This window comes from Topomyia yanbarensis, chromosome 1, assembly GCF_030247195.1.
Source record: "Topomyia yanbarensis strain Yona2022 chromosome 1, ASM3024719v1, whole genome shotgun sequence".
NCBI classification, from domain to species: Eukaryota; Metazoa; Arthropoda; class Insecta; order Diptera; family Culicidae; genus Topomyia; species Topomyia yanbarensis.
The window spans coordinates 96461454-96474362 of record NC_080670.1 but is presented as its reverse complement, the minus strand read 5'-3'; the positions used below and the strand labels follow the sequence as shown (position 1 = coordinate 96474362).

At 40.5% G+C, this 12909-nt stretch overlaps 1 protein-coding gene across 1 annotated transcript; it reads right to left on the bottom strand.

The window, feature by feature from the left end:
• Positions 1-8014: 8014 nt before the first annotated feature.
• Positions 8015-8714, bottom strand: LOC131696407 (histone H2A, orphon-like). Its single transcript, XM_058984950.1, has 2 exons — positions 8538-8714; positions 8015-8224 (listed from the first exon to the last, which is right to left on the bottom strand). Exons 1-2 carry the CDS (start codon positions 8712-8714, stop codon positions 8015-8017), a joined length of 387 nt encoding a protein of 128 aa, XP_058840933.1.
• Positions 8715-12909: the final 4195 nt, after the last annotated feature.

The following is a 12909-nucleotide window of genomic DNA, read 5'->3' as shown; positions in this document are numbered from 1 at the left end:
TTTTCGTGTGTGTGCGCGGTAGAAGGTTTGTTTGAGAGATGGGCTGTTTTGCTGGGATCTCACTATATTTCATCAAAGAGTTTTTCGTCATTCAGAAAAGATATTAAAATTTCTTCGCGATCTAGGTCGTTTCCTAGCACCTTTCGGATTGACGGAAAAAATCGTACTGAAGCCGGAGGTTCGCAAGCTCCCGAAGTTTATAAGGATATGCTCTATAGTAAGTCTAGTATTACAGCTATTGCATATGACGGGGTCTACACGGGAGATAGTGTGTTTGTGTGTGACTCTTGTGTGCTCCACCATCTGCCCTCCCCTAGGTTAACGGGTTTGACGGTATTGCAAACATCTTCAATCTTCTTCTATTTCAGAGTCAGTTTTAAAGAAGCTCTGGCAGACAACTGCTTTAAGATGGTTATTGCATTATGCCTCGATAGTGGTGCATCGAGGAGACCGAGAGGACTTATGGGCCTTTTTTATGTGTTGTGTTTTTTCATACTCTGCACCAGCCCAAACTAACAGTCAACTAAGAGCCCGTGCACACTGGCGTGGCCGATTGGCGGGTCGCCGTGGATTGACTTTTTCTGTGGGCTGTGTTTGCAGACATTGTTCAACAGCTTAACGGCAGTCTTTGTGAGCACGGCTCGCAGTGTAAGTCATTGTGTGTCGATTTATCGGTCGATCTCGTCAACGTGCACAGGCGCATTAAAAAAAAAATAACAGTAGAACCCTATTAGTTGTGTTGTGTTGTAATAATTGTAGTTTTTGGTACTAGTGTACAATTGTGTGCTAGCCGTGTGTCTATCTGTGTATGTGGACGTCTGAGTAGTTGTGACATATGGACCAGGGAATGGATGCAGAACTGGCTTATATTATGGAATAGTGGGTGATCCTTCTTGGGTTTCGTTGGTCACTTTTTACTGGTATTCAATTCGTGCATTCGATTCGATTCATTCGGATTGGATAAATGAAGGTACGATTAATTTACCGACACACGTCAGTCATCCATTCCCGTCCAGCATAGCATGAGAAACTTGTAACGGAATTAATTGTCGTTAATGGTAAATATATATCATTTTCTGGCATTTAGACGATTCCAAGTAGTTTTATTGCTTGGTACATGTGTTGTTCAATTAATATTCAATAACAGTACTAACTCTACTCTCTATTTCATTTTATTTTATTTATTTTCGGTCTCATGCGTCATATTCCTCTGATGACTTCTCCGAGTTAATTTAACATAAAAGGGCAACATACAGGTAACACACATATCTCAACACGCAACACTTCCCATACACACGTAAACATTCACACACGCAAATATACAAATGCTCGACAGGTGACTGGGCCAAGTGCATTCACTCGTAGGATCTATTATTTCGATGATCGCCTCGATTCTACGAAACCAGTGTACAATTAAGCTGACATAAGCTAGTCTCGTCTGGTTAATGCATGTAACCTGGAAGCCCCAGACACGACAGGACGAGACGGACAGATGACGGACTGGACTCGACGGGGCCTAGTTTTATGCATTCTTCAATGCACGGCTAGCGACCTCAAAAAAATATGTATTCATACTATCAACCAGATGTCATATTAACAACTTGGTACAAATAAACTCAAACATTCTAGAAGAGTTCACATTTACAGTCCCATAAAAGAAATATTCATTAAAGAAATCTTCTTATCTACTAATCTCTCTTTCATGTACGAGCGGAATAATTCATAAAATCGTGGACACAGAAGAAGCTTATTAACAGAACGGAAAAAAGGACTAACAAAGAGGAAAAAAATTAAAATCTGAAATCTAAAGAGGAGATTTACAATGGCAAAGGAATATGAAATAGCAATAAGCGGTAAATATCAGCCTCAAGGTAAATTATGGAAACGCAAAGGTAAGAATGCATTACAACCAATAATAATAATGATACTAAATGATACTAAATAATTATTTTCGTATTATAAAAGGTGTTTAAATGGCGCCCATGCGCTAATTCGTCCTAGTTAAAATTTGGGTTGAGGGGGGCACGCATTTTTGGCCTAGGGCGGAATTCTGATCAGACCGGTTCTACACCAAAAACGTACTATAAGAAAACTATAAGGACTCTTGTGTGCTCCACCATCTGTTTAGTTCGACTAGTGCGGTCATCCTATCTTTCAAAGGTTCCTTTTATTTTCTGCCGATGTGCTTTCAGACTCCTCCAGTGCGTTGTGAAGTGGTAGACTAATCCGGTTTTGAAGCGTTGGAATATGTCTGTAGCTGGAACATCATTGCAAAGCACGGTTGCAGTATTCCTGCTTAGCGATGCGAGATTATCGACCTCCTCATTGTCCTTTACTCCTGGAATCCAGCGAATTGTGGTTAGGCAGAGTGAATCTGCATTTTCACATAGAAACATAAATTCGTATATTTCCTACGGTGCATGCGATGGAATAACGAATCCTATTCACAGCGACAATCAGATTAGTTTGAAGTGAAACCGCTACATAGGGAATGTCCGCTCGTATGCTAAGTCCTATTGTCTGATACACGTTGGATCCTCGCGCTGTTTCCATCGGTGTTTCCCTCCAAAACACGGAGTATGATCAGTATTGTTATCGATATGCGTTTCCTGGATGGCTATCATATGGGATCATATGTTGGATACTTACAGCAAGGATTGTTGCTTTGAATCGTTCAGTTACACTTAGTGTCGCTATTTCAGCATCTTTTGTTTTGTCGATTTGTTGGTTGTTTCAATTTGTCCACTCCTATCCGTAGTAACTTAATTGTGAGATTTTTTTCGTTGGGTTTTGGATCAAGTCTGTTCTTTAGAGCGTTGGCCCCTCGGCATGATACTGTACCTTGATGTGGTCCGGGGGCTTTTCCACCAAAGCAGTATTACAGTGATTATATCACAGAAACTTGGGATATGAATATTTTCTTTTTAGTTAAGCTACATTGTGATCAATTTTAGTACTTAACTTGGCGACCTTTATTATCCACTGCCATGGTCAAATAATATACAATGTGGGTTTAGGGCCCAATTCTCTCTGCAAGCAAATTTCTTATTCTCTCATATACACTATCAATCTCTCATTCCAAACATACAAACGTGGCCTACACGATAACACAAACCTGGTCACAAATACGAACGCCCGCGTTCTCGCCAATATTCAAACATCCCGATTGATTAGGTGAACGTTGGAACCTAAGAACCTAAGCTCGCGTAATCATAAATCGGTCACGTCGGGAAGTCTCCGCCCTTGATCCTAGCAGCCCAAATTCATGCCTTTAGTTGGACCAATAGAAGTAGAAACTAGATAGGACGTCCACGCGCTGTCATTGAAGAATACGCGAACATGCGAATGGCCACACGCTTACAAAAATAATGTGTCCACGCGAAGTTACATACTAGCACACGCGACAAAAACGTCCACATACAAACGCTCGAGTCCTTCGCGATCATCCACGCACGACCACACTCACGATCTCGTAAAAAGTATAGCACCCCGGTGAGTAAGTGAATGGTTTAGCACTTTTAAATTAACAATCCCGGTCTCGAGAGTGAACCTCCAAATGCCCGTGTTCACGCGATCATGCATCGGTTTCGTCCGGAATCCCCTATTCTAGGCCCTAGTAGCATAAGTCCAATGCCGTCAGGTGGACCAATCAAAAATATAATGCTCATATTCACTAAACTACATAAAAATCGAATGTATACACACAAAGTCACATACACGCGACAAACAAATATAAAAATGCTTGAGCCCTTCGCGACCATCCACGCAACCTATACTCGCGCTCTTCCAGACATTATAACATCTCGGTGATAATATGAACGTCTCAGCACTTGTAATCACTCAAATGCAGTCTTAAGCGTGAACCTACAGTCCCCCGCTCTCGCGCATTCATGAGTCGTTCACGTCCTGAAGTCTCTATCCTCGATTCCAGAAGTCTAGATCCATGCCTTAATTGAATCATTTAGCTCTACAGCTCCAGTAAGACAACGCTCGAAAAAAATTACGCACATTATTAATACTCAATAACAATACTAACTCTTCTTTTTATTTTATTTTTATTTATTTTCGGTCTCATGCGTTATATTCTTGTGATGACCTTTTCGAGCTCATACATCCAAGAAGAGCAACATTGCTGCCAACAATGATTCTTCTCTGCCATCAGACGTCGCCAGGTTTTAGAACAATGGAGATGTATTCTCATACTCGATGGAATCAGATAAGTAGGAACGATCAACAAACTGCAAGTAGTACACGTTTCTTATCTTAACAAATACAATAATATTCGTATTAAAATATTATTTACAGGCTCCACATATATCTCAACACAAACAAAAACACAAATGCTTGACAGGTGACTGGGCCAAGTGCATTCACTCGTAGGACCTATCATTTCGATGATCGCCTCGATTCCACGAAACCAGTGCACAAGTAAACTGACATAAGCTAGTCTCATCTGGTGAATGCATGTAATCTGAAAACCCCAGACACGAGAGGACGAGACGGACAGACTGGACTCGACGAGGCCTAGTTTAGAGTTTTTGGGCATTCTGCAATGCACGGTTAGTGACCTAAAAAAGAAACATTCGGCATGTTATTTTTCCTTTTATTACTATATCTTAAGTTAGGTTCATACTCATACTCACTAACACAATCAATTGCATATTCTCTCATATACACTCACATCCAAAACGCACAAACGCCCCTAACTTTCGCGATAACACAACCCTGGTCAAAACGCGAATTTACATTACAATTTCAATCATCCACACACACCTACGCTCGCAATTTCGCCAACAATAAAACACCCCCTTACTTAAGTGAACTTTTCAGCACCTATAACTCTACAACCGCGGTCGCAAGCATTAACCCACCACTCGCGCGATCATAGACCGGCTACGTTCGGAATTCTCTACTCTCGACTCATGCCTTCAGTTGGACCAATCAAGAATGATGCTCATATTCGCCAGACAACACGCTCCTCTACCATACACTAAAAATTAATTATCATATTCACGGTCCGCGCGCGATCGTTCAAGAATACACGTGAATATGCGAATGGCCACACGAATCTAAAATCGAATCTATGCACGCAAAGTTAGAGACACGCTAGCATTCAAATGCTCGAGCCTTTGGCGATCACACTATTACACAATTAGTAAACGCCCCCGCTAACCCAGACAGATATGCACTCCTGGACTCGAACGCTAAAAACCACACCTTCCACGCATACACCACCCAGGACTGAACATTAGATTCATACATACAAAGCAACAAGTAATAATTACAGGTATTCGTCTGGCAACCGGGGGAAGTACATCTCAAACGCAGAACTTATCATTTCAATGATGGCCTTGGATCTGCGTTGCCTGTGTTCAAGGCACCATAGCTTTGTCCGTCAGGTCAAGGATGTATGAAACCCGCTAGCCACCACCCTCGGCCCTACCTGCCCATAAAGGGATAAAAAAAAGTCTGTTCTTTAGAGCGTTGGCGTAGCTCGTTGTATTTGTGTTTTCAGTCACAATAGCTGTGGCCTCGGGGAAAGTGACATTGCGAGTTATTTGATTTTTATGTTTTCCTCCTTCGGTGTTAAAATCGCTCATTTTCGATATTTGGCCGAGTGGTTATCACCGCAGTTTCCGCTTTCGTTTGGAAGTTGGCAGGGGTTTCGCTGGATTCACGTGTCCCACTGCAGTTACGACATTTTGCTTGGTAGTTTAACGTTCCGTTGCTGTGCCCAAAGCGTCCGCAGGTATGATCCGGAAAAGGGCAGAATTAGTAAGGGAGTGTTTGGCACTTCATCCACAGACTAACAGACATAACACTCGAAAACAATGCTTCGCCCGCTTTAACGGTCATTTTAAACATATTTGTAGTTAGGACTGTGGCCACATTTTTAATTATGGCGCCACTGACATATGAACAAGCATATGGGGGATAGACCACTAGTAAAAAATCGTTCCCAAACCTGAGGGGTAACCCACCAGTAAATGAGTGTTTGGGACCGTGAATAAAAGGTGTAGTAAGTGTTCTGGGAAAATTACCGGTTCGATATTTTTTGAGAAAATTCCCTCATAGTGTTTTGTTTATTAGTCTGTATTTTATCTTCCCGTAGATTAGTGATGCTTCGCACCACTATCAGATTATGTTCCTTTAGCTCTTGAGGAGATCGTCCGGCCTCCTGCCGATCGTGTCAAGGTCATCCTTTGTACTATGTTCTGCACAATTGCTTTATTCCGATGAGTCCATTGAGAGCTCGTTGAGATGTCGTACCACTCCGTATCTTGTTTCCTTTGCATCTTGGCCAGCATAAATTAATTAAATCGGATCAGTACCGAGGACATTTCAAACTGATTTTAAAATTAAGAAGATTTGGACAGAAATCGGTCGTCGTTTTTGATGATCGGTGATTTCCAACACATACTTGGAATGATCGTTTATTTAGGAAATTGCGTAGGACATGGAATATGTGTCCCTATTCAGCACGTTGTGTAATTACGCTGGATATCCAGGTGCGGTTGTATGTTGTATCCTTTTCTTTGAGTGCGTGGATCAGTTGCTGAAGTTTTTGGCTAAATTCAGAACGTCTTCGATTCTCCGATTCTTAAACACCATCTCTATGCATTTGTTCCGTCAGCATGGAAATCCCTTGGTTTTTTCCTATTGAGGTTATCCCAGCAAAAGACCTAGAATTGTTTCCTTGTTCGTTGAAGCTCCATACAGCAGGGTACGAGCAGCCTTGATTAACGCGAATCTTTTGGATCTCGGACTCCTTTTGATTTGGTTTCGATTGGTTATTTTGTGATTATCATCATCGCATCGGTTGCAGAAAGCTGACAGGTGCCGCAAATCGTCTTTGTCATTGGCATCGAATTTTCGTATGATCAAAAGCCCAGCATCGGTAACGTAGCATCGGAGCTAGGTGAATAATCTGATTTTGCATCGCTAACACCCAAACAATATAATCCGGGGCGGCTGTCCCTTCGATGTTTATGTAGTTCCGTCTAGAAGCTGTTCATGGTTAATAGTTTTCTCACATGTTTCGGGGTTCGCACCGTCAATGCTCTCGTATGCGTACCTACCCATCTTTTTGGTATGGCTTTCGCTTAGTGACAGGATTTCCATATTCATTAATTTTCATGAAGGAGTTCGAAAATTTCGAGTTTATACATTATTAATTAAATGAATTTTTGCTTTCAATGGTATTATACACTGGTAAAGATACAGAATTGATCATCAACAAGCACAAAGTTTCGTCAATATAATTGAATCTACTAATGGAATTTTCTTATTCAATTTTTTTTCCATTATGTATTCGTCCTAATAAGGACCGTTTGCTGATAACTGTATTGTGATTCAGGTTGAGGATCCTATAAATCGATTCGAACCTTGCCGCCACGGCTAATACACGCGGTATAAACCAGCAATTCGCCGTCTTGCTTCTGTTATGCTTGTGCCATCATCGCTGAAAACTGTGAACAACAAAATCCTTCCAATACACGCAGACAAACGCTCCCATTCCGTGGCTCATGTCAAATGAGAGATGTAACGGCTATCCTGCCAGCAGCAGCAGCAGCGATAATCAATATATCAAGCAATAAAATGTGTAGGACTCTTATGAGTTTCAAATTTGTGGAAATTGTATATGTATTCCCTATTTTTGCAGATTTACGAATTTCTCAATAATGTACTAATAGTAAACATAAACAAATAAATGTAGTATTACTTTTTACTGGCAATTGTCTGTCTGAATCGATTGGTGTTCACATCGTTTAAATCCATCAACAATTAACTAAACGTAAGCAAAAAAATCGTCTGTTTTTTTTTACATTTTCACGCTGTTTTTACAAAAACACGAATTTTTCAATAGTGTACAGCGGAACTACCAATTTGAAGTAGCAATCAATTTTTAAGTTGGTCCTTTTTTAATCACTCAGTATTAACAATTAACGCTTAAAATTATGCCACATTTTCGTGACGCGGAACATGTGAATTTACTTCTTGTCGGTAGCGATTTTTATTCGAGGCAGCTTTCTTGGCAGGTGTGGTAGGCCTTCTTTGACTTAGGGGTCTTCGGCTTGTTCGCTGCAGCCTTCGAGGGTTTGATGACCGTCTGCTTAGTGGGAGCTGCTACCGCCTTTGCAGGGGCAGCTTTGGCCTTCTTCTCAGCCGGTTTTTCAACCAAAGTCTTTGGCTTTTTGGCCTTCTCACCACCAACGGTTTTCTTCTTCTCGGGTGGTAGCCGATTTCGGTTCCCCAATAAAAAGAAATTATACACGAACTTTATCCCATATAATCCAACGATTCCACATATTGTTTGGATTATACCCTGAACAGGTCGTTAGGCTCTTGGATCATAAGATGTTTATTAGGGTTTCTTTTCGGTCTTCTTTGGCAGCAGAATGGCCTGGATGATAGGCAACACACCACCCTGGGAAATAGTCGGAGAGCAATTCGTTCAGCTCTTCATCATTTCGAATGACCAGCTGCAGATGACGGGGGATGATCCTGGTTTATTTGTTATCACGGGCAGCGTTTACTGCCAGCTCCAAAACTTTGGCGGCAAAATATTCCATCACTGCTGCCAGGTAGACGGGTGCTCCTTCACTGACACGCTCGGCGTAATGACCCTTTCTCAGCAAACGATGGATTCGACTGACATGACGTGCTGGTCTATCCAGCACGAGTGTAACACACGAATGATGCCGCACTCGCATACAACCCCTGGTTTTATACTGGGCTCAGTTTACGTTCTAAGCCAAAGGGGACCGGCCTTCGAACAAAAATAGTTTACTTCTATCGCCAAAGAAAAGGATCTAGTTTGGCTCGCTTGTAATCAAATTGTACGAACCAATCATGGTGCAGATAATAACTGCTTTCGCAAAATCCATTATTTCCGTTATTTTCAGTAATTGTACTTTCTACAGAATTAGTTACAAAATTGGTGTACATATTTCTAATCAGATAGTGCAAAAATCTAGTGCTTTCATTCAGTACAACAGCAGATATTCACGTTCAAAATCTCAGGAAAAATTCTGGCTGAAAATTTTTAAACGATGCCCCTATATTGGAACGTTAGAAGTATTCTACTTCAAAATGTTTTCACAACATTCCAAATGTCTTCAAAATGAAGACATACTTCCACATCTGGCATAGCTGATCGACAGGGATGAAATGCAATGTACTTAGCTTTAAGGGGCCAATTTCTTTGTTTTACATTTTAGATTTCCTAATACTGGGGGATTACAGAAAGAAGTATTTCTTTTATAATGAAACTAAGAAAATTGTACAGCTAGTGAGAACTTCACCATTGAAAAATGTGTTTAGTTCGTGCTATCGTGAGGGGACGCGGTGCGGTAATCTTCTCTTCCGGGACGGAACTGGGACAAACCTTCTTGGCGAGATCGAATATCTTGGCGAGATGCATATTTCAAGCTCTCGTTAGTACTATTTCGGTTTCGCATAGGCCGGGCCGTGCTCCAAAGAGTGCTCATAGATATTTCTCTCGTTCGTCCATCAACGAACTGGCGCCAGTAACTACGTTTCTTGGCTTCCATCAAATTCATCATTTGCGTTTCTAACGTCGCGTACTGTCGATAGCTAACGGGTAACCCGTCGTCCCAGAAGGTCTTATACGCGATGGTCTTCTCCACATACACATACAGCACTCTTTGTCCCACCATAGGTTGGGAGACCATCCGCGAGAGTTCGCGTCTGGTACACGTTAAGTCTGAACTTGGGTACCGATTTCGAGATTTTGCCGGATACCGCGGACGAGTATGCTCTCCCAATCAATATTTCGTGTGAGGTCATACGAAACATTAATTTTATTCGGTGGCGCTGAACTGTTAATAATAGTAATTACGATTTACAAATGGCCATTGCCGAGGGGATTAAGGATTAGCTTCCACATGCAATCTAACCGCAGTGATGTCGACCAGAGGGATAAGTCTAAGGCGCTCGGAAAGCCGGAATCACCACACGGTATACTTCGTAGATTGCAGACTGACGACTCTCATTTCCACCCAGACTACTTGAGTAGCATTGTTTGGGAATAACAATTGATCAAGTCCAAGCAAGAATTCCACCTGAGAACCACCATTGCGGGCCACGATCATCTTTACCGTAGCTTGGGATACGAGAAAGGAAGTGTTGATGTGGTACTTACTTAACGGAAGGCCCCGACTCAGTGACACTCCCATAAGTACCACAGATTGGGTAGTGGGTGGGTTGTTAGTCAGGATTCGCTTCAAGCAAGCGATGCGACTGAGAATATATTTTCGTGCATAACAAGTTTGAATAGTTTGTTGACTGTAGGATACGTAAGTGTTCTAGATGTGAAGGCGTTTAAACTCTGGGTAACCGTTTATCGAGACTTTGTTTAAACGTTAAGTCACGGTAAACTTCCACACTAAGCATATGCGACGTTAAAACTCATTGAATGAGCTAGTTTTTTTTTTGTTTTTTTGTCCCTCATAAATTGCCTATCTGAGTGTTTTATTTTATCGACTATTGTAACTGTATCAGCATCTGTGTGATATGGTCACATATGTTGCTGATTCGCACGGTATCGGCAGCTTTAACCCAAAGCTGCGACGATGGATCCCCATCACGGTAAATTCTATTTTTACCATTTTTTTTGTTAATTATTTTTTTGTTAACGACCTATTGAGTCAATTTGTCAACTGTTGTTACGGCTTTTAATTAGCAAGGGACTGGAAGTTGAAGTATATTTTTCAATATTAATATTGACTTAACTTTATGTCGGTTCCGATAGCATGAAGTAACAAGTTACTTTACGCTTGTCCGGACATGCCGTAGACTCAGGTGATTCGCATTTCTATGCCAAGATCCAAGATCCTGACTCCTACGGTAGCAGACAAAGGGTTAAGTCGCCGGTAAACTCTAAGCTTGCTCATATGACCCCTTCCACGCTTTTCTAAACTTTCTCCCTTCAACTCCTTGCTCTCCCTTGAGTACCGTAAACCGGGGTAACATTGATCACTTTTCGAAGTAATGATTGCATATTTTTAGACGCAACACATTTTTTTCAAGTTTAATATTTTCAAACCATGTACTGCTGTAAGAAGAACAAGATTGGATGGTTTTACCTAAAATTGTCCGCTTACAGATATTTTTCCAAAAATAATTTCAAGTTGAAGTCCGTTTTCGTATTCCGGGATGACTTTGATAACCTGCATGTTCACCCACATTAAGTTATTGATGTCAATCTTTTTCATTCAAATGTTTGTTTAAAATAATTCTGGAAAGATACATATTGTTAAATAAATGTTAATTGGTAGTATTCAAAGTATTCAATGTACTGTAAAATTCGAGTAACCAAAATTCATATAATTTGTGATTCTGAAAACCTTTAAAACTGCTAAAATTGTTTTATGTCAGTGCTTTATCAATGTACAAAATGTTTCATCGATTTTAACACGTTGGAATATTGAACAATAAAAAAAGTAGCGAATATTAGCTTAAAAAATTTGAAATAATTGCCAACTAGTTTCACAAAAAAATGTATTTAAAATGAACAAACTCTTTAAAGTAAATTTGGTGCATCCCAATCTAAAGGAAAATAAAATCTCGCTTGTAATTTATTACTCTTGCTCAAATCTGAGATTTATTTGTTTTATAAAAAATGAACACTTTACGAAGCTTCGTAAAAACAAAATAAAGCCAATTTCGGGTTTTTGTCGTTTTTGTACCCAAAAGCCGAACAAAATACTCAAAAAGTATAACAAACCAGTATTTCATAACTATAGAGTAAAAATAATTTCAAATTAAAATGATTCGGTAGACTATTCTGGTTTAATAAGCGATCTACGAAAATAGTTTCGAGTGATCAAAGTCACCCCGATGATCAAAGTCACCCCGGTTTACGGTACTATGGCTCTTAATATTGAAAAATATACTTCACCTTCCAGTCCCTCTGCCGTAACAACAATTGACAAATTGACTCATTAGGTCGTTAACAAAAAAATGGTATTGTGGACCATTCATAAATTATGTCACGCAAAGATTGCCCAATACTAACTAACTTGCTCTCATATTACCTCGGTCTTTATCCCTTTGGTCTAATACGAACCAAATAATTTCAGTTTTTCCTTTTTTTGGAGGAGAACAATACTGCCGCTGCACGTAAAAGTGTCCATGTTTTTTGGAATTTCTTATATACAATCGTGCGTAAAACGGCCGATTGCGTCAAAGCGTATGACGTGCTCCCCTTCACATTTATGTTACTATTTGTCATAGCTCTTCCTCCTAATAGTGTGGCAGAATTTATAAATGGTACTTTATAGGTATTATCACAGTCCTCAACTAATAGGATATCCAATTATTCTGTAGGTCTAAATAAGCACAACTTTGCCAAAGAAAGTATGGCACTAAATGTTAACGCAGACAAAATATTCGGCCACAGCCCTAATTAGTCAAAATCCCACAAGCTATATGATCCCTACTATGCTGGTACCGCACAGTAGAAACCCGCGTAGCAGGAGACCCGACTGTATTCTGGTGATGAAACAGCTGGAGCTGGATGTAGCTTCCTTTGCTGCACACCGCATTACTCTGTCAATCGCCCGGTTCGGGACATACGCTGTTGCGAGCCGCTCCTAAATGGAGAACAAACGCTGTTCGGTTTCCCCTTCCTTTCCTGTTGTAAATATACGACAAAATATTCCACATAGTACCTGGTACCGCAGTTGGCGCCGTGACAAGTATATTCACGTCAAATAACTCTGAGGTAAAGTACATACGACAAAGGTACATACATTGAAGGAGTCTTACGCAGAGGATACATACTATAGAAATTCAAAAAAGCGTAAAAACTTTTTAAACTATTTGCCACGAAAACGACTCAAGTGTACTACATTATTAAATACAAATAAACTCGTCCTTGTGCGA